Source organism: Cordyceps javanica, chromosome 7, assembly GCF_051103115.1.
Source record: "Cordyceps javanica chromosome 7, complete sequence".
In the NCBI taxonomy this organism is placed as follows: domain Eukaryota; kingdom Fungi; phylum Ascomycota; class Sordariomycetes; order Hypocreales; family Cordycipitaceae; genus Cordyceps; species Cordyceps javanica.
In genome coordinates, this window is record NC_139301.1 from 2,520,051 (window position 1) to 2,544,215 (window position 24,165).

The 24,165-nt window shown below is 54.4% G+C and overlaps 8 protein-coding genes across 8 annotated transcripts; 4 read left to right on the forward strand and 4 right to left on the reverse strand.

Annotated features, from left to right (window-relative positions):
• Positions 1 to 322: 322 nt before the first annotated feature.
• On the forward strand, positions 323 to 2,980 carry V2A60_010248 (uncharacterized protein; the record flags this gene model as incomplete). Its single annotated transcript, XM_083261508.1, has 1 exon — positions 323 to 2,980. One exon carries the CDS (start codon positions 323 to 325, stop codon positions 2,978 to 2,980), a length of 2,658 nt encoding a protein of 885 aa, XP_083117634.1.
• Positions 2,981 to 7,311: 4,331 nt separating this feature from the next.
• Positions 7,312 to 8,610, forward strand: V2A60_010249 (uncharacterized protein; the record flags this gene model as incomplete). Its single annotated transcript, XM_083261509.1, has 3 exons — positions 7,312 to 7,506; positions 7,557 to 8,035; positions 8,088 to 8,610. 3 exons carry the CDS (start codon positions 7,312 to 7,314, stop codon positions 8,608 to 8,610), a joined length of 1,197 nt encoding a protein of 398 aa, XP_083117635.1.
• A 940-nt stretch (positions 8,611 to 9,550) lies between these two features.
• On the forward strand, positions 9,551 to 10,990 carry V2A60_010250 (EI24 domain-containing protein; the record flags this gene model as incomplete). The annotated part of the gene is made up of 7 exons (XM_083261510.1): positions 9,551 to 9,672; positions 9,753 to 9,828; positions 9,950 to 10,424; positions 10,492 to 10,523; positions 10,587 to 10,660; positions 10,725 to 10,795; positions 10,875 to 10,990. The coding sequence occupies 7 exons, from the start codon at positions 9,551 to 9,553 to the stop codon at positions 10,988 to 10,990; spliced, it is 966 nt and encodes a 321-aa protein (XP_083117636.1).
• Positions 10,991 to 12,204: 1,214 nt separating this feature from the next.
• V2A60_010251 (sedoheptulose-7-phosphate:D-glyceraldehyde-3-phosphate transaldolase TAL1) lies at positions 12,205 to 13,756 on the forward strand (the record flags this gene model as incomplete). The annotated part of the gene is made up of 6 exons (XM_083261511.1): positions 12,205 to 12,243; positions 12,510 to 12,528; positions 12,594 to 12,605; positions 12,745 to 13,028; positions 13,087 to 13,470; positions 13,520 to 13,756. 6 exons carry the CDS (start codon positions 12,205 to 12,207, stop codon positions 13,754 to 13,756), a joined length of 975 nt encoding a protein of 324 aa, XP_083117637.1.
• A 178-nt stretch (positions 13,757 to 13,934) lies between these two features.
• V2A60_010252 (uncharacterized protein) lies at positions 13,935 to 16,115 on the reverse strand (the record flags this gene model as incomplete). The annotated part of the gene is made up of 1 exon (XM_083261512.1): positions 13,935 to 16,115. One exon carries the CDS (start codon positions 16,113 to 16,115, stop codon positions 13,935 to 13,937), a length of 2,181 nt encoding a protein of 726 aa, XP_083117638.1.
• Positions 16,116 to 17,164: 1,049 nt separating this feature from the next.
• V2A60_010253 (uncharacterized protein) lies at positions 17,165 to 18,268 on the reverse strand (the record flags this gene model as incomplete). The annotated part of the gene is made up of 1 exon (XM_083261513.1): positions 17,165 to 18,268. The coding sequence occupies one exon, from the start codon at positions 18,266 to 18,268 to the stop codon at positions 17,165 to 17,167; it is 1,104 nt and encodes a 367-aa protein (XP_083117639.1).
• A 2,735-nt stretch (positions 18,269 to 21,003) lies between these two features.
• Positions 21,004 to 22,230, reverse strand: V2A60_010254 (Metallo-dependent phosphatase-like protein; the record flags this gene model as incomplete). Its single annotated transcript, XM_083261514.1, has 1 exon — positions 21,004 to 22,230. The coding sequence occupies one exon, from the start codon at positions 22,228 to 22,230 to the stop codon at positions 21,004 to 21,006; it is 1,227 nt and encodes a 408-aa protein (XP_083117640.1).
• A 1,410-nt stretch (positions 22,231 to 23,640) lies between these two features.
• Positions 23,641 to 24,118, reverse strand: V2A60_010255 (cytochrome c oxidase assembly protein PET191-domain-containing protein; the record flags this gene model as incomplete). Its single annotated transcript, XM_083261515.1, has 2 exons — positions 23,641 to 24,035; positions 24,094 to 24,118. 2 exons carry the CDS (start codon positions 24,116 to 24,118, stop codon positions 23,641 to 23,643), a joined length of 420 nt encoding a protein of 139 aa, XP_083117641.1.
• Positions 24,119 to 24,165: the final 47 nt, after the last annotated feature.

The window sequence follows — 24,165 nt, forward strand, 5'->3', positions numbered from 1 at the left end:
CACCCCAGTTTCGTCGTTTTGCCCTTTCTTCTCACCCGTCTCTTGCTGCTAGGTACGTCAACTCAACTGCATTTGCGGGGTGCTGGTAGGCACTGCTTGTCATGATGCTTGGTAGCGGTGTAAAGCCGTAGGACAGGGGAAAGACAACTGTCTGTAAGCTGTCCTTGTTGCTTTATATCCGCCATGGGCCAGTGAAATTAAGAGGCACTGGCTAGTACTTGGTTCTTACGGCCCTACCTTTTGTCAATGCTGTGTTGTGCACCGCTGACCGACGTCTGTTTATAGATCTCTTCGTTCACCCCTACCGGTTCATTCATCCATCATGTCCAAGCCATTTATCGGCAACGTCAAGAGCGTGCTCAGCGGCGACACCCTTGTTTTAACAAGTCCAAGCAACCCTGCTGCCGAACGAAACATTTCCCTCGCGTACGTGACCGCCCCTCATCTGCGCCGCGACGGCGACGAGCCCTTTGCCTTCCAATCTCGCGAGTACCTTCGCAATCTTGTTGTCGGCAAGGCCGTTCAGGCTACGATCCACTACACAATTCCCAATTCTGGAAGAGAGTTCGGCACCGTCAAACTCAAGGATGGCACTGATCTGCCCGATGAGCTAGTCAAGGCTGGCTGGCTCAAGGTCCGCGAAGATGCCGGAAAAAAGGAGGACTCTGAAGAGATTCTTGACAAGCTCGAGACTCTCCGTTCTCTCGAATCCCAAGCCAAGTCTGAATCCAAGGGTCTGTGGGCTGGTACTGGTGGCATGATTGAGGTCCAGAACGATCTTGGGAGTCCCGACTTCATTAAAGAATGGAAGGGCAAGACCGTTGACGGCATTGTTGAGCGTGTTCTGAGCGGTGACCGACTGCTCGTGCGCCTTCTTTTGTCAGAAAAGAAGCACGTTCAGCCCATGACTCTGCTCGCTGGTGTTCGGGCCCCGGCTACGGAAAGAGTACAAACCTCGACTGGAGCTACGCAACCCGCTGAAGAGCATGGCAACGAAGCCAAGGCCTTTGTCGAGTCCAGGCTTCTGCAGCGTCTCGTGAAGGTCGAGATCGTGGGTGCTAGCCCTCAAGGACAATTGGTTGCCCACGTCCTTCATCCCCGTGGCAATATTGCCGAGTTTCTCCTTCAAGAAGGTCTCGCCCGATGCAACGACTTTCATTCTACCATGCTCGGAGAGAAGATGGCTGTGCTACGTGCTGCTGAGAGACAGGCGCAGGGCAAAAAGCTTCGTCTGCACAAAAACCACGTCGCGAAAGCCGATGGGGGAAACCAAGATATGGCCATCTTCAAGGTCATCGCTGCTGATACCGTTATCGTGCGCACCAAGAACGGCGGCGAGAAGCGTATCAGCTTCAGCAGTGTCCGCGGCCCACGAACTAATGAGGCCTCGGAGGCACCGTTCCGTGACGAGGCCAAGGAGTTCCTGAGACAAAAGGTTATCGGCAAGCAAGTCAAGATTAGCGTTGATGGTAACAAGCCCGCGACCGAAGGTTTCGAGGCCAAGGAGGTAGCCACCATAACTGACAAGGGGAAGAATATCGGCCTGGAGCTCGTGGAGGCTGGTTGGGCCACGGTCATTCGTCATCGTAAGGACGATACCGATCGATCACCCATCTACGACGAGCTTCTGGCCGCTCAGGAGAAGGCCAAGGAAGAGAAGAAGGGCATGTGGTCTGGTAAGCCTCAAAAGGCCAAGCAGTATCTCGATCTTTCCGACAACCTGCAAAAGGCCAAAATTATGCTTGCAACCCTTCAGCGTCAGAAGAAGGTTCCCGCCATCGTTGACTTTTGCAAGGCTGGTTCCCGCTTCACTATCCTGATCCCTCGCGAAAATGTCAAGCTGACACTTGTCCTTGGTGGCATTCGTGGCCCTCGAGCCCCCCGCCCGGATGGTGAGGGTGGTGAGCCTTTCGGAAAGGAGGCCCTTGACCTCGCTAACCGTCGCTGCAACCAGCGCGACTGCGAAGTTAACATTCACGATATGGACAAGGTCGGTGGGTTCATAGGAGAGCTGTATATTGGCCGTGAGAACTTCGCCAAGGTGCTTGTTGAGGAGGGTCTTGCCACTGTGCACGCTTACTCGGCCCAGAAGTCTGGCAATTCTACAGAGCTATTTGCGGCTGAGAAGCGCGCTAAAGAAGGTCGCAAGAACCTCTGGAAGGATTGGGATCCATCTCAGGATGAGGAAGAAGAAGAAGGAGAAGAGGCCCCAACAGAGACTCAAGAATCCGAGGTTTCTCTGGAGAAGCGCCCCACCGATTACCGTGATGTTGTTATCACTAACATTGATGGTAACGGCAAGCTGAAAATCCAGGAAATCGGAAAAGGCACGGCAGCTCTTGAGCTACTCATGAACGACTTCCGCAAGTTCCATCTCGACTCCAAGAACAACAAACCCCTGGCCGATGCTCCCAAGACAGGCGAATACGTCTCGGCCAAGTTCTCTCTTGACGGCCAGTGGTATCGTGCCCGTGTCCGTGCCAACGATCGCACTGCCAAGGTTGCCGAGGTCCTCTTCGTTGACTACGGCAACTCGGAGAAGGTTGCTTGGTCCAACCTCCGCACTCTCGATCAGGGCCAGTTTGGCGCTCAAAAGCTCAAGCCCCAGGCTGTCGATGCCTCGCTGGCTTTCGTGCAGCTCCCTACCGGCGCAGACTACTTTGATGAGGCTGTCGCTTTCATTGCTGAGCTGACTGAAGGGAAGCGCTTGGTTGGTAGCTTTGATTACGTCGACAACAAGGAAAATATCAGCTACATTACGCTCTACGACCCCAAGGCGGACGGTGGCCTTCCCGGTCCCAATGAGTCGATCAACAATGAAATCGTCGCTGCCGGTTACGGCATGGTTCCCAAGAAGCTCAAGTCTTGGGAGCGCAGCAAGCCTTTTGAGCCTATCCTGCAGCACCTCCGCCAGACGGAAACCCAGGCCAAAGCCGAGCGCCAAGGCCAGTGGGAATATGGTGATCTGACGGAAGACTAATCCTCCAGCACTTTATAAAGGAGCAATTTTATCTAGTCGAAGGGGAAAAAAGGGGAGAGGTGCAAACGCATGATAGGCTTATGGATCAAGGATACGCGACGTTTATTTGACTGGGCTCAGAATTGCATTAAAAATTTGAAATTTAGCGTCACCATATGAACGAGGCGAAAAAAAAAACACAGCATCAGTGGAGGCGAATGGGAAAAAAAATCATGACTTTTGACTAATAAATGCACATAAATTGGAATGTGATGAATTGACAAACTAAACCAGCATACAAATACAACGGCATGCGAGCTTACATTATTGATAATAAGGTCAAGAAGTTGGCGATAATCGAAGTGTCACCGATCAGCCCAAGCAGCATCACAGCAGTGACTTGAGACTCGTGATGGAAAACGAAATTCGTATATGAAGAGAGAGAGACGGAGAGAGACTCGTGGTCAAGCCGATACTTCTCACGACAATGAGTGATAATATGGCTGCGCGAATTGCTTGGGCTGATGAGACCCCCGCCGCAGTGCGTGAATGTATCCGGACTCCGGCTTGCCCAGAATAGCTACGCATGCTGAACAATCAATTATGAGGCGGACAGGGGCACATCCGCGGCCCGTAGCCCTCCTACAGGTCCCTCTTCTCCTGGCTGTCATCACCTCCGCAAAGATATCTCATGCTCGGAGCACACAGATATATTTCGGTGGCAAAATTGTCAGTCCCGCTCTCCTGCTGCCTCTGTTGCAAATCTAGCACAACCTCTCACGCACCCTCGAGGACTACCCACTCTAAGGGTTGCGTGGCCGTAGAGAGGCGTTGGTAGGCAATGAGACGTGCCATTGGAAAATGATCCGCAAGGAACTAAGGAATCCTTCTCTGGTGCTCTTCGCCCACTGTTCTCACCTTCAATTTCCGAGAGGCAATGTCTAGAGGCACATATGTCGGCATGCGCAGTCCAAACCGGGCTGCGTTTAGCCTCCATATGAAGAAAAAAAGGAAAGAAAGAACGAATTAGCTGTCCGTATTTACTGGACCGACATTCTGGGCGACATGGAGAACATGAATCTTGAAAGGAAATCTTGAATGCCATCATGCGTGCCAAGTGCGGTTTCTGGCAATGGACTAGTTTTTTCCGGTCTCGTGGTCTGGCAATGTGCCCGACGCTGTGCAACAAACTATTGCCTAATCACGCTTTAGCGCACAACTGTACAAAGAGAATAAAAGATACTGTTTACAGAACGAATGACAAAGGCAAGTAGATCGGCCTTGAAGAGGCAACGCGCGGCGTGACATCGCCCACAAGCCCATGGCCCAGTATGGGACTGCAAAAGCGAGGGTATGGGCAAAAGCGCCGAAAAGGCAGGATTGGTTTCAGCCCCTTCCTCCTTCGAGCCTGCATACGCACTCTAGTCAACTTCTAGTCCATCTTGCAACCTCTATTAATGACAATCGTGGGGTCGTTCGTGGCACCAGCAAGCCTCACCGAGCTGTCCTGTCGAGAGCTAGCGCAGTGATGTGTGTGGACTGTGTCATAATTCTCGGGTTCGGCACACCGACACACTGACTGTGGCTGCATTGTGGCGCTGCACACCCCCAGACGGGTTGATCTGGATATTCTTCTCACTTACGATGGTGCCTGTCACAAAAGCGTCGCGAGGTGTGGCACACCTAACTTGACAGGTCGGGTCGTTCGCGGGCTCATGTCAATCGCCCAGTGTGGCTTGGTATCCATGGCGTACTTGGACGGAGGCAGAAAGGCTTCGTTATGTACTCCGTACAGGTTGGCAAACTTCACTTGGTCACAAGACGTTGCATTTCCTGTCGCTATGCAGGGAGCACTTGGCGGGGTTGTGGCGATGATACCCCAAAAATGCGTCGGGAGTGGTATGATTGGATTGACGGATTGATCTGGGCAACTATAGCTTCCCCATACGGCGAGACCGAATGATCGTTGGAGACTGTTGCATCGTACTTGACAGCTTGCAACTCGGGGTTTGGTTCTCTTAGGGCTTGAAGCGATCCGCTGGCACTGTTAGCGGTCTCCATCTCCGCAGGATATGTTTGCATCGTCGTGCGGTAGCTCGAAGCCAATAGCGTTGGTGACAGTAGTTTATGCCCAATCTGTATAATCCCCCGCCTTTAGACATGTTTAGCCACCCACTTCCCCAGACAGCATCTGTAGCGGTAAACGGGCGACAGGCCATGCCATGGGCCTGAACCACATCAATGGAACTGGAGTGGACAGTCAAACCCATTGTTAGGGAACCTTTTTGCTCAACTCGGAAGAAAATTGCAGCTTGGGCGGCATATGCCAGCATGTGAAGCCGGGCTCGCGGAATAAAATGACTACGGGCGATCGTTTTGATTAATTAAAAATAAATTCGGCCGATGTGGAGGAAGGCGCGTCGGCAGCCTCCGTCTATGGCCAATATTCTGAGACAGTTCGCAGGCAAAAGCGGGGAGAGTTGAGGTGAAGTATCATCCTGGCGCGACTGGCACATTTGTGCTTTGCAAAATTTTGCTTGGCTGGGAGTCCTGGACGCATTCAACGGAACGCCAGGTCAGACGACACCGCAAAGACATGGCTTGAACTAGATGATGCCACTAGCCAGCGATTTTCTTTCCTACTCATAAATCATCTCATGTTGATCTGGCGAGGTTGACACGCTACATCAAGCTTGAGTCTAGAGCGTTTCATCAACTTTTGGCGTAGTGCTGGAGACGAGTGGCGGCGGCGGCGGCGAGGAACTTGATGGCGACGTGCAACCGGCCCGGCAGCCAGCTGCTAGGGTGCGCTCAGGAGGCTTGCGGTCTGGGTGTTGAGAGAAATTTGAGCTATCCAGACTCGGTTCTGCGCTATGCTCATCGTGTGCTAGCTGACCTTGCTAATGCGTGAGCTAGCAAGTGATGGACATGGGATGCCAATTGACAAGTTGACAAGCAACAAGCCAAGCCAGATGCTGTGCAGGCCCTGTCCGCACCACAGGGCTCGCGCAGATCTCTCGCATGAACGGTTCGGTTCCTTCGCGCACACGCTGGGCGCCGAGCTGGGCCTAAGTTAGCCGGTTACATAATCAAAGAGCCATGCTAAGTACTGCGGTAGTGCGGGCAAAGAAGAATCTGTTACTTCCTACAGAGTAACTTGTTGACCTAGCCAGTATACAACGCGTACTGATCCAGCGGATGAGGCGCAAAAGCTTATTCCGGGCTGGTTCAGCGAAGCAGTACGCACCAAAAGACAACGTATCGAGCAGCTGCTCAACAAGACCTGCGTGGCCTTGCACCGGCATTTAATGGCACCGTGGCTTACTACCAAGGTATACCACGGAAGAGCGTGCAGTAGTGACAACTTAGTAGAGAGCGATGGAATACGGAGGGAGAAAACGAAACAAAAGTGGCACAAAGCCGCGACGCCTTTTCTGAATCGGGCAGTAGACGAGGCTCTTCAGGTGTTCAAGGGAAGAACTGCTCTTCATGGAAAGTGCCATGGAGGATTGGTGTAAGCCGTCAAGCGCAAGTCTTGTTGTTGGTGGTTTGTTGTTGTGGTGCTTGGTAAGTTAAATTGTCGCGGCATTCGTAGTTGAAGATAAGCCTCGTTTGTATTAGACGCCTGCCAGCTGGCAGACGTTTCCTTGCCAGCTGCTAGGCCCGAAAAAAAAGACAACGTCTCTCATTTCTTGAAGCACTGCTAGATTCGCATCGCCGACCTCCTCATTGAATTTCTTCCCCCCTCACAACATCAACTCCCGATTTGAGCAGCCCTCACGCGGCATACAACTACTGGTACAAGCAGCTTCATCGGGCGGGTCGCCCCGAACAAGGCAGCTTGGCAGCTTCCCGCCCTGGTCGGGCAGCGGGACCGCGCCGCAGCAGAGAAGCATGTGAGCTGCGTCTGGCCCGCCGCCGCCCTTCGCTAGTGTGACACTTGCCTGCCCCCTGGTGCCCCTACTGCCCACTGTGACCGGTGCGTCTGCGACTAACACTACCATAGCATGCGCACAACTCCATCAAGACCACCGAGATGGCGGCGCCACCAAGGTCCTGGCCAGCCCGGTGTCCCTCTTTTACTATCCTTGTACGCTGCACCGGCCCTAGCTCTCCGGCCTTGTCGCGCTTGAGTTTTGTTGTTCCTACTTTGTCCATAGCGCAAGAGCTTAGTTGGATTCAAAAAGATTGGTCCCGCCCTACCATGGCTCCCGTTCCTGTTTCTCTCTTCTTGTTTGGCTATGCGGGATGCAAGACCGTTTAGAAATCAACCCTTGAGCTGCCAACACTTGCTTCTACTTTATATTTGACGGCAGTGTCTCTCCGGAGTGTAGTCCTTGCTATTCGTCGCCATGGTGGCCAACCTTTCCGGATACAAGGTCCCTGGCGTGCCGCACTACGAGCCGCGTGCCATGAGAGTATGGATTATACTCTCCACATCATGGGTGACAACGTTGGCCGTTACATCCGTCTTTCTTCGCTTGCTCAGTCGGAGGATCAGAAAGCAAAAGCTGTGGTGGGATGACTACTTGATCATGTTTTCCATGGTAAGCTCAGGAGCACAAACAAAGTCGTAACTTGTCTACTAACTTGTTAGGTGTGGAACTGGGTTGTGCTTGGTATAGGATTTGCCATGTACATCGAAGGCGTTGGTTATCACGTGGAAAGCCTCTCAAAACACGCGGTTCACAACATCTCCAAATGGCTTCTCATCACCGAAGTCATCTACATCTGGAACCTCTGCTGGACTAAGCTCAGCTTGCTCATGATGTATTACCGAATCTTCCGCTTCTCTGGTTTCAAGAAGCAAGTCATTGCTGTCGGCAGTTTCGTTATATGCTGGGCAATTACCATCTCTTTTCTCTTTACTTTCATCTGCAAGCCAATTGAGAAACTGTGGATTCCTGAGCTGGAAGGCAAGTGCGTCAACGAAGTCGGTGTCTGGCTGGCCAATGCTAGCAGCACTATCTTCAGCGACATTGTCATACTACTCCTCCCAATTCCTCAAATCTGGAGACTTCATCTAAAAAGGAGCGAAAAAATTGGTCTGACGGTGGTTTTCGGCCTTGGTTTCTTGTACGTTCCCGTACTCGCTCATTGTCGGCGTGTGTCACTGACAATCTTGCAGCGCCGTGTTTACTTCTTCATATAGGACATGGGTTCTCTTCAACTACGACAAGAACGATATTCCTTATTCGCTAGCCCCCCTGTTGGTTTGGTCTGATGTTGAAATGTGCGCTGGCATCATCTCCGCCTGCCTGCCCACTTTCCGACCTGTTTTCAACGAAGCCGCCAAAAAGTTGGGTATCAACATTCGTTTCGCCCGATCAACGCCTTCTCCACCCCCCGAGGTTACCATTAAAACGATTTCAAATATCAGCAGCAGAAAGCCACAAACTTCGGTCATGACGACGCAACATGATTTATCCGAGAATAACCCCGACCGCAGTCCATTTTACAGACTGCAGGATGAGTCTGACGGCGAGGGCATGCTTGGAGAGTTGACGGACACGAATTCAATCGGCAAGTCCACACGAACCGAGTCTAAGGCCAGCTGCTACGAGCTGCGGGCCATCGATACTGCGGGGTTCAGCGAAGAGTCTATCGAAATGGAGCTTCAGAGGCAGCGGATAGGCAAGTCGCAAGTATAAGGCGATTGTACACGAATATTAATGACTGCAACGACGATATGACTATTGGCATTCTTGACTTGAAAACAAAGAAGCTTTGGCTTCTTGGCGTTTGGCATGGTTGAGTCGCGTCGGACCGCGGCGGACACAATGGGCGTAATGGCGTCGCCTCCTTTCGATATTGATTACATGCTTTGCAAGTGTGAGGACAGGACTCGCGACTGATATTGTATACCTCCAGTTTAAAACAATAATAAAGAATTCGGAATTGCGGTTCAGCAAGGATTTCCCCAGTTGCCTGAATGACTAATGGATATTGCTGGTATGATTGCTGAGACGAGGTAGAGAACATGCGCTTGTGTCTGTAGACGTCAAAGACCACCCAGTACGAATTTGTCAGGATACTTCTCGCGACGTCCAGATCAAAGCGAAGCTTGGCCTACGTTTAAGGTGATCCGGATCATTTCCTGTTGCGGGGGGTGGTCTTGATCGCAGGCACGAGATACAAGGAATCAATCAAAGGTCGAGGAGGTCAGAATTTTGACCTCTGGACCCTTTCTTCTACTGTTCTTTATACCACCTATGCTAACCGAGCTTGAAGCCTGCTATGCGCCTATATACGCGAGGCGAGACCATGTTCAGCCCCGCCATTAGCACCGTTCCCATTTGAGCCAAGTTTATTAGCCTTTTAGTTCGCGACGGGGCTTCGATGACGGCATGGCTACCTCACATTTCTCGATCAAAAGCGCCGTGACTGCCAGAAGAAGACCAAGATTTTGCCTCTGCCCAGGCTGGACCGAGAAAGACCAAATCCCATACCGCTACGAAAACTGCCCTCATCCCCCACGCAAGCACCATTACGCATTCCTCAATTGACTATATTGGCTGTCGCATTGCCTTTTTCCCATACGATCCACGTTCTTACTACCCGATCGATTTAGACATATAGCAAATTCAACAAATGAGTTCTCACGCTACCTCCTCGGGCGCAGTCGCCAGCGGCAGCAACGACAACAAGAAGCAGCCCAAGTCGCGCGGCGCCCGCGCACTAGACGCCGTGGGCGAAAAGGCGGGCGAGATACTGTGAGGCTCCTCGATTCCTTCCCTGGGTATTCTTTGCGACTGCGCGCAGGCAGGCTAACCCGTGGTGGCGTCGCGCGCAGCAAGGAGGACTTGGGCAATGCGCGCAAGGTCGCTTTCGAGGCCATGAAGAGTCGCGCGTACTTGTATCCTCTCAAGGCAAGTCGATGCCGTTTTCCCTACCCTCTAGAGCGCGCCGAATAGAGAGAAGAAGAAGAAGAAGAAGAAGGAAAAAAAAAAAATCTCGAGTGCAGTTGCTAATTTTGGCCGCGGAGTCTAGGGCATCGTCTACTTCCTCTCGCACCGGTCGCTGTGGAAGCCGTTCCTGTCGCGCCTCGGCCCCATCCTGGCGCTGTCGGCGGGCGTCGTCGGCTCCATGTTCGCCTTCACGTACCTGCCGCAGCTGGCGGTGCTCGTCTTCGTCAACGGGCCGTTTGCGGTGGTGTCGACGGTGCTGCTGGTGCTGAGCGAGAGCTCGGCCATCATCAACACCGTCTCGCGCGGGTGGCTGCTGCAGGACGCCATCCTCGACACCTTTGACGGCACGCTCGTGTCGCGCGACGCGGCGGGCATCGTCGCCGAGGGCCGCGAGCTCAAGGCCGGCGGCCGCGGCGGCGACCCGATGAAGCGCCTCGGCAAGGTCCTGCGCAGCCCCTTTGACAAGTTTGGCCCCAAGGCCATGATCCGGTACCTGCTGTACCTGCCGCTCAACTTTATCCCCATCGTCGGCACGGTGGCGTTCGTCTTTCTGCAGGGTGAGAGAGCCTCTCGCCGGGGTTCTGCGAAATCACGAGTTCGGTGGCTAATCGGGGACGATGACAGGTCGCAACCGCGGACGTTCGATCCACGAGAGGGTAAGTTGATGGACGAAGAGTTGAGTGTCTGTGAGCCATCGCAGTATGCTAACGACATGGCAGTACTTTCAACTGAAGAAGTGGTCCAATGCCCAGAAGACGCGCTGGGTCGACACGAATGTCGGGGCTTATACATCGTGCGTTGCGCATGGCATACCCCCAGAGTCCCTACAACATGGCACTAACACGGAGCAAAAAAAGGTTCGGACTTGTCGCGACCGTCTTGGAAATGATTCCCATCGCAAGCATGTTCTTTACGTACACAAACACGGGTGAGTCGGCGCACGCTCGCGGAAGCAGATGGCAGGCAGCAGACGGGAGACTCAAAGGCTAACGAAAAGCACAACAAAGTTGGCGCGGCTCTCTGGGCTGCCGATATCGAAGCGCACAGCACGTCGCTGACAAAGGAGACGGCGCCGAATCTTCGTGCGGCGGCGGACAAGGCAACGGAGAAGTCGGAGTTGTAATTATGTGGCGATATGGCTTGCCAAGGTTATATATTTCGCGCATGGTGATAATATCTCTCTATTCGTAACGGTCGGGCGTCACAAGACTAGCAAAACAAGGCGCGCCGAGCCAATCTTATTACAAAGCAACGCACAATAGACTACAAACGGCCAGACCACGGGGCCTCTCTCCCTCTTTTTCTTTTTCTTACCCCTCACGGCAATTTCTGTCAGTTTTCCATGAAAGTCGGTTGTCCATGATGGCCGGGCGTATTCTTTGTGTCCGCCTACGGGAGGTAAGCCGAGCGCATGACAGTGGCACGTTGGGGTCGGCGCGGATGCGGAGTGGCCGTGTTGGAGGATGTCGGGCCCGGAGTTGCCAGGAGTGGATAGCCCACGGACAGCACTGATTTGTGGAGTTATTTTTTTGGGGGTGGTACCGGAAGGGTTGGGTTCACACGAAGGAGTGTCGCAGTTGCGTGGTTTTTTTTTTCTGTTCTTTTTTCCCTCGCTTGCTTGATTGTATACATTCTTTTTAATTAATATTATCATACTGGTAAAGAGAAGTAACGGGGAGCAAAGGGGGCCTACCATGCCATTCCCGATCGCCGGCTATCGGAGAGCCAGTGTTATAACGGCAGACGAAGAATCGACAAGGGTTGTTGGCTGGGACGACGTCGGTGCTCCAGAAAAACGACTCCAGTATGAAGTAATGGAGGACAGAATTTTGCAGTGACTACTCAGCAGATGGGAATTCCGTCACTGAGTCGTTATCTAGGTAGGTGTATTATGACATATTCCCGCAGCGCCGTTTATCCTGCTAATACCGATAAGTAGGTAGGCAGTTCCCTACTAGCATCCAAGGTACCAGTAGCGGCCAATGGCCCAGCAGTTGGCCCGCCCGCAGCGGTGCATCCACGTAGAGAAACTCCACCAAGACCCCTCTGCAGCTCCCACCCACCACTCAAAACCGCTACCAGAAGGCCCCTACCCCCCCCTAAAGCCACCCGAGCCCCCCACCAGTACCTGCCACTCCAGAAGCGCTACAGCGTCATTACAGAGCTTTTCAACATCCTCTCATAAGCACTCCGTCATCAGTCCCGCCGCTCAACCTTTTTATCCTTTCCCTTCCCGTCTCCATCCATTTTGCCTCAGCTCTTTTCTTGTCACAATCCTTTGACAACACGTCCGTCTTCTTCTTTTCTCGATACCCTTCAACATCCTCATCTTTCACAATGTCCAACTCTCTTGAACAGCTCAAGGCCAGCGGCACTGTAAGTACTCTCTACCTTTTACCCGTCGCCCGCATCTACCCCGCCATCATCTTGCTGCCCCTCGTTGCCGCCACAACAGCTCCTTCACGCCTCAACGGTCGTCAACAGGTTCTGTTGTGAGGGGCATGACAATCTCCTCCAGAAAACTTGATGAGTTGCTCTCTAGCCAACACTGGCTAAATTGTTTCTCGTCTTGCCTCGCAATGCCATGCCTGCCCGCATACTCCAAACTCGGCTTCGAAACCGCTGACCCCATTCTTCCTTAGGTTGTCGTCTGCGACTCTGGTAAATTCCCGCAGCTTCCGTCCACTGCAATTCGACTCATACTAACAATCATCTCTCCTATTTAGGTGACTTTGCCAGTTAGTGAACCCCCACCGTTCTTTCGGTCCTCGCTGCGGTCGATCTTGAGACACTTTCTCCCCCAGTTCTCGCCGCCGCAGCTCCCCCCCGGCCTTCCGATGCTCTCAACAAAACATATACTGACTGACCACCTCATAGCCATTGACAAGTACAAGCCCCAAGATGCCACCACCAACCCTTCGCTCATCCTCGCTGCTTCCAAAAAGGCCGAGTATGCCAAGCTGATTGATGATGCCATCACCTACGCCAAGCAAAAGGGTGGCGACGTTGACGCCCAGGTTGACAACGCTCTTGACCGTCTCTTGGTTGAGTTTGGCAAGGAGATTCTTAAGATCATTCCTGGCCGTGTCTCTACCGAGGTCGACGCCAAGCTGTCCTTCGACACCAAGGGCTCCGTCGACAAGGCTCTCCAGATCATCGATGTATGTTGGCCTTCTACCCGGTCGGTCTGAAGCGTGCCAAGCTAACAATCTGAAATAGCTCTACAAGCAGCAGGGCATCTCCAAGGACCGCATCCTGATCAAGATCGCCTCCACCTGGGAGGGTATCAAGGCCGCCGAGATCCTCCAGCGCGACCACCAGATCAATTGCAACCTGACTCTCATGTTCTCCCTACCTCAGGCCATCGCCGCCGCTGAGGCCAACGCCTTCCTCATCTCCCCCTTTGTCGGCCGCATCCTCGACTGGTACAAGGCTGCCACCAAGCAGGAGTACACCAAGGAGAACGACCCTGGTGTGTCCTCCGTCAAGGCCATTTTTGACTACTACAAGAAGTTTGGCTACAAGACTATTGTCATGGGTGCTTCTTTCCGCAACACTGGCGAGATCACTGAGCTTGCTGGCTGTGATTACCTGACCATCTCCGTATGTACTTCTTGACGTTGTTGTGCTACCCCAGCTAACATAAATCTAGCCTAATCTGCTCGAGGAGCTCCTCAACGGCTCCGATGCTGTCCCCAAGAAGCTCGATGCCGCTGCCGCTTCCGCCAAGAACATTGAGCGCAAGACCTACATTAACGACGAGCCCACCTTCCGCTTCGCCTTCAACGAGGAGCAGATGGCCGTCGAGAAGCTCCGCGAGGGTATCAGCAAGTTTGCTGCCGACGCCGAGACCCTGAAGAAGACCCTGAAGGAGAAGATTTCTGCTTAAATGCAGTAAAAATGGCTGGTTCGTTTGTGCGTCGCGTCGCGTGTCTACTGGCTAGATTGTGTACGCCAGATGCGCCTTTGTTGAGCAATGATCATGTATCAGGAATGGCTATAAAAGAATAATAACACCAATGACCAAAATTGCGTCAATTACTCTGTGATGTTCGTTTCTGACTATACTAACGAGCCGACTTGAAGTCGCCTGATCCGGTCATCCCGATGGAGCCGCATATGCTAGGCTGGTCGGCCAGGCCGGCCAAATGCGCAGTGGCGTATCGCAAGTGATCAGCCAAGCTGGCCGTCATTCTGCGCAGCTCATGCTTGACCAGCTCATCCGGCGCGCGGCCCATCATGACCTGCGGTAGCGGCGCCAACGGGAGCGGCGGCTCCGGCGATCTTTGCGTCTCGTCATGCTGGCCACGCGGCAGCATGGTCCCCGGCAGCGCGGCGCTATCCAGGTCGATCAAGCAACTGCCGGCCGACTCGGAGCGGCTGTGCGAGGTAGCCGACGCCGCGTCGTCCCAGTTGGCTGATGACGAAACTCGGTCCTCTTTGTCACTGTCACGAGCGAGTTGAGGAAACATGACGGGGAACTTCCAGTCCTGCGTCGCGCGCTTTGTGCCTCCACATCTCTCCTCCTCCTCCTCCTCCTCCTCCTCCTCCTCCGTGTCGTCGCCCAATCCGTAGCCAGCCATAGGTCGAACCGTGTCGGTGCCCAGATCGACAGAGTTAAACGGTGAGTTGCTGCTGCTGCTACTGTCCCCGGTGCTCACACCAACACCGACCAGACATAGGTCCAGGTCGATGAGAGATTCGCGGTCCGCCACCTGCGGGAGGCCCGCCATGCCGTTGTGCAGAAGCGCCTGCTGCACGGGCTCGGGCAGGAACTTGGCGTAGTACTGCCGCGAGTAGTCGTCGTAGTTGGAGAGCGTGTTGGAGTCAAAGACCTTTTCGAGCGGGGACTTGACCGTGGCGGCGTGCCGCGGCTGTCGCCGCCGCCGCCGTCGCCGCCGCTGCTGCTGCGGCCGCGAGGTGGCGGACCGTTGCGACCTTCCCTCTTCCTCCTCCTCCTCCTCCTCCTCCTCCTGCCCCTCCTCTTTCCCGTTCTGACCCTCGATGCCGTACGCGCCGGACAGCGCTTCGCAGTCCGATGCGTCGAGGACGTTGTCATCGTCAGTCTCGACCGCCGTGCTAAAGCTCCAGTCCTGCACGATGCCGTCGCCCTCGGCGCCGTCGTATATCGGGGCCGCGCCCCCGGGTGCGAACAACGACCTGCGATCGCCGCCCTGGGCCTCCCAGACGCGGAACGCGCGCACGAGCTGCGCGAGCGACGCCGTGGGGTACCGCTCCTCCGTCGCCGCAACGTAGGCGTGGCGCCGCACCTCCTCCATGGTGGGCCGCCGCGCGGGCTCGCACCGCAGGCAGGTCGCCACCAGGTCCTTGATGCCGTCCGAGTGCGCGTCCCCGACCAGCCGCGGCGTCTGCATCTGCAGCTGGCGGCCGAGCCGGGCCAGGCCGGCGGCGACGCCCAGCTCCGCGTTGGGCGGACGACCGGTCGCGAGCTCGTACGCCAGCGCGCCAAACGCCCACACGTCCACCTCGGCGCCGTAGCCCGCGCCGGAGGCGCCGCCGCCACAGCTACCACCGGCCAGCAGCTCGGGAGCCATGGCATGCGGCGTGCCGACGACGGTGGTGCGCCGGTCCGCGGCGCTGCGCAGCGTCGCAGCGACGCCAAAGTCGCACAGCTGCACGCCGCCGCCGTCCTCGGCAACCAGCACGTTGGCGGCCTTGACGTCGCGGTGGATGATGCCGCGCGCGTGCACCCAGGCGAGCGCCGCCGCCGTCTCGCGCAGGATCGGCACGATCCATTTCTCGCGCAGGCCGGCGCCGGCGCCGCCATGAGCGGCATCAGCAGCAGCAGCAGCAGCAGCAGCAGCAGCACGCGCCGGCCGCATCAGCGTCGCCACGCTGCCGCCCGCGCAGTACTCGACGACGACCCAGGCGGCGGGCCCGACGAGCAGGGCCTCGAGCATGTGGTTGACGTTGCGCGCCCCGCGGAGGGCGCGCAGGGCGCGCAGCTCCGCCTGGACGTCGGCGAGCGTGTCGGCGAGGCCCGGGGCGGCGGCGTCGCCGCGCTCAATGTCGATGACCTTGACGGCGACGACGGCGCCCGCGCTCGTGCCCGCGCCGGAAGCCGTCGCGACGGCCTTGTACACGCGCCCAAACGAGCCCTTGCCGATGAGCTCGGTCAGGCGGTACGGCGGCAGGGGCTGGGAGGCGGCGCGGCAGAGCGCGACGGCGGCGGCCTGGGCCTGCCGGGCGTCCTCGAGGGCGCGCTGCTTGATGGTCGACGGGGCCATGGGTGAGGGGGTGAGGCGCGGCATGGAGCGGCCATGGATCGGGTGCTCGCTTGGATTTCGGGATTGTGTGTGTGTCAATGTGATGGGTTGGTTGGGTCCATGCTGATTGTCTTTATTAGGTGCGTTGTCGCAAGGAGAGGCTGTCCTGGGCGGGGGAGGGCGGCCAACCAACCTATTGTACGACGCGGCTGTCACGGTCGGCGCTGGGTCGTCGCGAGGCTGATGAGTGCGAGCAGCCAACGATTGCTCCAGGAGATGCACTCTTTGGAATTGCAATTGAACATGTGTTATTCATTCACTTATTGTTCATTTCATAGGGCAGGGGGGGCATATCATGGCGTACTTGGTACACGGACTACTTATAGCTGAAGTATTGGAAGGCAAATAACGGCTGGCGTAATGCAGTGTTGGGCCGGCGGCCTAGCAACATTTCTTTCTCGCTATATTTCTTCTATATATATATATATATATATATATCGCTGTAGTAAGTCTGTAGAGCTGCGATTTCTGCTCTCACCAGTGCGGTTCGATGTAGCTGAAACCAGAGCCTGTGGTTCCCGTTCGATGCATAATGGGACGACAGCTCGTGAGCACCAATGACGACTTACTTGCGTGCCTAAGTTGACTTTTCTTCTCGCCACCATCAATCAGCTAGTTCAGCATCACAACTCTGCTGGGTAGCATCTTGTGCTCCCGCTTCTTTTGTACTCGGCATAATCGCGCCTCAAGCACTGCGCTAAAACTAAAAGCAAGAGGAAGAAGAAAAGAAAAGAGCCGCAAAAGAACAGTAATAGGAAGATGACGAAAGAGATTGAGAATTTAGAAAATTATCAAGGCTTTTTGTCAAGAAGTCTGCCAAGGCCACATCACGGGCGATCAAGCTACTAGCTCTATGGTTGTACGGCAACACAAGATACATTGTTGCTATAATAGCTAAACTAGAAGTAGGAACCTGTTACCCCTGGCCGATTCAGCAATATTGACCTGGATAGGGGCGCCAGTTGCTTAGGCGCAATAAACGACGCAAAGCATCAGAATTGAACCTGCATCTACTGCCTTTCTTCAGAACGTTCAATACGATAAGTCGTATATCCCGTGAATGGGTCCTCCGAGGACTCATGTTTCATGTTTGAGATGATCCATTTGCTAACGTAGGTAAGCACTTTGAGGTTAATAACTCCCACGATTTCGTCCCAAGCCTCGTCAAGCTGGCCCAGGGCCTCCGACATAGCCTCGAAGCCTTTTGATCCGAACACGTCCTCGAGAGTGCGTTTAGCACTATTAAGGGACTCTTCAACCTGGAGAAGAAGATTGCCATTTAGCGCTGAGAGTTTTGCAATAGCCTCGTCACCCTCAACATCAACATCCTGCGGGAGATACTGCCGACTAATTAAAGTCACAGCCCGGCGGTAATTGTACAGCCGGTTTGCTTCTTCCAGCTCTTTGTGAACGCGTTCAATATTGCTCTCTTGATGCTCAGTCTCGGCGACAAGTCTCAAATTGGCAAGCTGGCTACAATTTTTGACGAGAATCTGATCCCAGGCGGTTTTCAGTTTGCCCGCAGCATCGTCTATCCTGTCATTGATTTTGGCTGCGAAGGCATCCTCAACTGCGAGCCCAAAGCTGTTTTTCGCGACATTAATTTTTTCAAGGGCTAGATTCTCACGTTTCACAGTCGAAATCCAGAGCTCCTCAATAGCTGCAGCACTCGATGCATCCAGATTTCCCGTGTCACTAAATCCGCGGATGAGTGCGGTAAGCCCTTTGCGATTGTATAGAACATTTGCATGTTGAAGAAACGCACGACCCCGATCAAACTCAGAATTCTTGCCTTTCAGGATGCTGTAGAGGGCAAAGTCCTTGATGTCCTTGCCGCGGGAGCGGAAGCACTCGGCAGGGTTGGGAAAGTCCTCCCCTTGCATCTCGTAATTTTTGCGATGACAGTATTGAACAGTGCCAACACAGTCCTCGGTGAAATTTGGCATCGGGGGGTGCTCCACGTCCGGGTTAGATTCGAGGTGGGTTATCTCTTCACAGAGAGATCTATTCGTTGCAGGCTCCTTAAAGAGCTTCGTTCCCATGGCCTCATGCTGCTGCTCTGGGGCTGCAAGAGCAGCAGCCGACAGGAGAGATAGTACGAGACGCAGCTTCATTGTGAAATGTAATAGAGATTGTTGTAAAGATTTATATCAAGGCGAAGTGATGATAGACTGAAGTAAAGCTGATGCTGGACCTTGGAATATCGTCTGGAGAGGTTGGGGAAAGAGCCGTTTAAATAAAAAATTGTAGAGAAATACGAGTTTGATGTGCTTCTACAACTTCTATATCGGACTATACACACGAGAGGTTCTCTTTGCCGTCTTAATCTGTATAGGTCAGTGACGCAGTGTATTGCCGTGTTGTTCTCTCGTCATATTTGCCAGTCATAAGGCTCCGCTTTAGGGGGCAATTCAATGCACCCATTTACTACTGGTAAGTACCAGAGGACTGAGTCACGACAGAGGCATTGTCGCCGGGTCCTCACCTGGTGACAAGTAGCCAAGCATTCTTCTCGTGTTAAAGAACTACTTGGAAGCCAGATGTTGCCATGTTTACCGAGGATGATTCAGGATTCCCAACTCAGTATTTGACATTGACATGTACGCAATGAGTTGGATATGTGTACGTCCTTTACTGTAAAGCGAACATTTATTCTACAAATACCTATCCAGGCAATGAAACAAGTCTCCTTGAGATGGCGGGCTCACGTCGACGCATGCCGTGTGGCTTAATCCAATACTTGCGGCTCGACACCAACTTTTTCAAGCTTTGTAACTCTGGTTCTCCAATGCAAGTACTCCGTATACGGATACTCGCCCAGCTTTGTCTTGTCAGCCTTCAAACGATGCTGACCGGTCACTTCGCGGCTGCACCCGCGTGAGCCCGACGTCTCGACCCATCTGGTTTTCCGTTCTTTCCACTCACTGCATAGTCTACCCAGAATCGAGAGCAATCGAGAGAACATGAATGTCAAGGTCCCTGGGCCCAATATTGTGCTTTAATGACCCTGCTGGTCATATAATAACGAAGAGCTATAGTCGTCAAAGGGATTGTCAATCACGTCATATCAGGAATCCGAACAAACTTTCGACTGTTTTTGTAGGTTTGTAGCTCTATCGTACACAGTGCTCGGGCGGTTAGCGCATTGATGACGAGCCTTTTTCCACCAAAATTCGATTGTGAGTACGGATACAGCGATTGTGTATGAAAGGCGGTTAAATCGCTCTAGGCAATTTGCGGCTCCAACCAAGGGCCTTGGAAGGGATGCTGAACTGATCCATTGAGGCTAGAGAAGGTTCTTCTTTCCTTGTAAATTTTTTTTTTTTGGGATTGCACCTGGGTGTTCAAAGACCAATCACCATGTTCACCATCTTCGCAAGTACCTCCGTACAAGACCACAATACAAGCATGACAAGTAAATTCTACTTGCATATTAGCATTGCTTTTCAGATGAAAGGGAGAGAGCTACAAGGCGACTGATGTATGATCTGATACTGAGTTGCTAGATCAGTCCCACCGCCCGGCTGAGCCATTGAGTACCCAGTAAGTACGGATCACACTATCTATACTAAGTATTCAGAGAATAACGCCAAGCCTCCTTCATCACTGCCCACAGTGCCCTGCAAGCTCCTCCATCTAAAAATATCATGCTATATAGCAGGGGCTCGATCGTTGATTTGCCTACTCACGGAGTACTCCGTAAGTACTGAGTACGGATAGTAATTAAAATATTCGGCGTCAACTCCGCGGAGTTGGTACGCTGGCCACTCCAGAGGATCTTAATGCCTCAGAGTTGAGATGCACCGCATTAGGTCCTCAATAATCGGCACAGGAAGGAGTTGCTAACTACTCAGCATTCAGTATCCGTAGTTGGGATTCGTTCAACCAGCATCTGCCGACTGGTTCAACAAGGTACTTTGTGGGAGCCCGCCTAGCTGCGCTGCCAACTCTTTGCATGTCGCTCTCCATCCGGCGGAATAGTGTCGGAAACTCTACATCGCAGGACTTGATGACCTTGAAGATGAGGCGGTTACTGGTATATTGACCTCGTATACAGGCTAGCGAGAGCGTCACTCAGCCGACGACTTGAGCTATTTCGAGGCCGCTTCATGGATTCCACCTTGCAGGCCGAACGAGAGTGCCGAACCCGGCAGTGATTTTTTATCGGCTGACACTTGGAGTACAGGCCAATAGATCGACACGTGTTCCTTGGCTTACAAACGCAAAGATAAAAGCCCACATCCAGTTTGACATCTGGCCTGCGGCTCGAACGCCCAATGAGGATCCCACCACGCAGCTTGCCCACCGACGAGACAGCTCGGTTTGTTCTCTTTGGCCTGGGGGAGCGCTGTCATTGTCTACATTCTGTGGGTTTCGTGGCTACGTATTTCGTCTGACCTCGGCAATGTCTTCGCGACGTACCGAATGAATGCTTTGTACAGGAACGAGGCCATGTAGCTAGTCATGGCTTTATGAAATTTCACGAAACACTTGGGGTGTGCTCGTCTGGGCATAGGCATCTCACTTTTAGCAATGTCTCTGTCGTCGGCCGTTGTAGTTGGCAATCAATTGGTCGTGCTAATAGTATTACACCAACTCAAAGTTGTGGGGACAATATGCACGATTGCCTGCAGAGTACCGGTTTGTGAATATAGCATGAATTATATTGTTTAAACATGGTAATAAAAGCGCCCATTCTGAGGCGGTGTGTTTATGTGTCCAAGGAATAGCAAATTGGTATCGTAGCGTAGAAAGGCAAAGAAAACCGGGCTTGAAGATGACGTGAGAGAGCCGAGGGAAATGAAGGAGAAGACAGGAAAACAAGAGGAAAAGATGACACCACGTGGGTTTAGTCCTTGTATTTCTTGCAGGGGACTTGACGAATGTTGCGCTTCACATGGCCCTTCCTGCTAACGTGGATCACCAGAGCCGTGAGCTGGCCGCCGTTGACGCAGGCCGAGTCGAGGCCGAAGGTGTGCTTGCCGAGCGTGAGGCCGCGCTTGGCGTCGTGGCCGTAGACGACGGTGCGACGGTCCGATTTGGGGATCTGAGACTGGCGGAGGTCCCAGAGCTCGGCCCATTCACGCCCTTGGTGGGTGTCGACAGGGATGAGGTCCTCGAACGCGGCGCGGCTAGCGTGGGCGTCCTCATCAGCATCAGTCTGCGCATCAGTCCTGTCCCCGTCCTCGTCGACGAGAGGCTCGTCTTCCACTAGGTTGCCGTCCTGGCCGGGAACCTGGTGCACGAGGCGCCGGGACGGTTCGATGAGGGAGCGCATGTTCATGACGGCCCAGGGATCCTGGCGGAGCGGTCGGATGCCCGGCACCAGGCCGGCGTGGACGACGTACATGGCCAGGTCGTCGGCGGCGAGGATGAGGGGCCTGTCGGCGAGCCACTTGACCTGTTCCGGGGAGAGCTGGCGCGCCGTCTTGCGGTCGCGCTTCTTGCTGTGGCGCACCTGGATGCCGGGGAACGCGACGCCCTCGCCGGCCTCGCGCTGCTCCGCGGCCGAGGCGAGCGCGAGCAGCACCCGGTCCTCGTGGTTGCCGCGCACGGCCGAGGCGCCGAGCTCCATGAGGCGGGCGACGACGCGCGCCGAGTGCGGGCCCTTGTTGACCATGTCCCCCGCGGACACGATGTGGTCCGTGGCGCCGTCGTAGCCGACGTGCTCGAGCAGTCTGTCCAGCGCCCTGTCCATGCCGTGGATGTCGCCGATGATGATGAGACGGCGCCCGTTGCGCGCCGTGGGGATCACGTCCCGCGGCAGCCTCTCCATCATGGTGAGGTCGGCAAACTTGCGGTGGGTGCGGCGGCCCTGCGCGTCGACGTCATCGTTGGCGTCGCTGTCAGGCTCGCGCTCAGGCTCAGGCTCGGGCTCGGGCTCGGGCTGCGACTGCGGCTGCAGCAGCGATTGCGGTTTGGAGAGCGTCGTCGCCCAGTCGCGAAACGACACGAGAGGCGCTTCAAAGGAAGACTGCGCGAGGCCAAAGAGGCACGCGGTGAATAAGACGGCGACCAGCAGGGCCGCAAAGACTCGCTGATGCCGCGAGGATGGCTCCTCGCCTAGACGCGGCATGATTGCGTGCCTGACGCTAGGTGTAGATCGCAGTTATTAATTACTGAGGCGTAGTTTGTTAGGTCCGGCAAGGCCGTAGTCAAGGTAACAGCGAACTCCCAAACGTGAGAGATCCGTATAATTCGAGAAGCATCGACAGCCGGGCGAGAAGAAGAATCAAGAGGCGAAATGAGGAGGTGGCTTGCGTAGTTGTCAACCATGTAAAGGGAGAGACGAGAAAAAAAAAGGGCAAAAACTGAGTTGGGAGAAAAATCAAGGGTCCACGACGCCAAATATATGCTTTTGGGCCTATCTCAGTTCTCGGATGGGGGCCGCCTTAGGCTGACACCAATAAACTATTAGGGGCCGCCGTTTTAGGCTGCGGTGGCGTTGTTTTTAGTGGTCAGCTGGCGGGATATAGCGGGCTTCAGCGGGCTACAGACTTACAGTGGATGCCCAGAGGCCGCCAGAGGCAGTCATCGGGCTTGTTTTTAGCGGCTTCCTACAGCGCTAGCGGGGTCGTTTCTCGGTAACTTACAGGGCTTAGTGCAGTTCCGGGGTGTAGGAGACGGAGACCCTGCATCAGCCAGCGGCTCGTCATCTCTACGATCGAAAAAATGGGCTATACATTGCCCGAAGTTGAATGGATTACCTAAAGTCGCACGTCCCTCTCGATATGCACCCAAGCGCCAGCAGGCCTCCAACAAAGCTCTGTCGTGGATGGTGGTGGCCGGTCGGCTGGTCGCGGAGCCAAGGTTTGCTGCTGAGAGTTTAAGGAATATGGGTGTCCATCTAGCTACCTATCTGGGCGGTGATCATCTCGACGGATTAGGTGAGGATGATATTGGCTATCTACTCAAGCATAAGTAAATTGAGAGGTAAAATTAGAACAAAGTTCGATCCTCTCGTCCGATTCCAGCTCAGATGGTGCAAACACTGCTTGCATTGCACAGGCAGCCTGATGCCTTCCGCTCACACCATGAAGTACCAGAAACATTCTCCAATTCTATACTCTATTTCATTATTAATATCGCACCGATTTGTACTCATTTGATAGTCTGTATACCGGACATGTATCAGATACATCTTCCTGGTGAACATCTCGGCGTGTGATGCAAACTACACCACCAGCGCCGACCATGTTGGCCGAGTCTTGCTCCAATGGCAAAAGATCATCTCTTCAGAGTTGTGAATACATATATTTTTACACGCCGGTACTCTTGATACACGCAGGCAGCTGCTCCACGATCCGGGTTCGGCAGCCAACCGCACCATCTCCCATCATACAATGCTTCTGAGGGTAAAATAGAATCATCCTAAACGCCAAACCGCAATGCCGTATCGCAAATCGTCGTATATACGGTGCCAGAGGGTCCAACATCTTTCCCTCCTCCCCTCTGCCCATCCCTTGCCCTTTCCCCTTCTACCCCGTCACTTTTGGTTGTTCGCGGCCGCAATCGCCGCCTGCTCGGCCCTGTACCGCTCGTTCTCGACGTCGCGCCAGTCCGGGGCGATGGGCTCGTTTCCGCTCGTCTCCTTGACCGCGCCACCAAACGCCGACGCGCCCGCGTACAGCTGGTAGCCCTTGTCGCCGTCCGCGGGCCGCGGGCCGTTGCTCGACTCGCTCTTGTACGCCACCGGCATGTTGCCGCGGAACCGCTTGCGCATGTCCACCATGCCGCGCTTGCAGTCGCCGTAGCCCTTCTTCAGCTGCTGGCACTTGGTCGGCAGCGTCGACGACAGCGGCTCGCGCAGGCAGTCGGCCGCCCGGTTGCGCTGCACCATGACGCAGTCCGATTCCTGGAGGCACTGGGCCAGCGCCTCGCCTGTGAATTCAAGTCAGTGGGGGCGACGCTTCGATCGCGGTGCTTCGATGCAACCTACGCAGTTCTTGACACGAGCTGGGCATTGTTAAACTGTGGCTGTCCTTGGTTGCTTGTCAAAAGGTAATAGTTG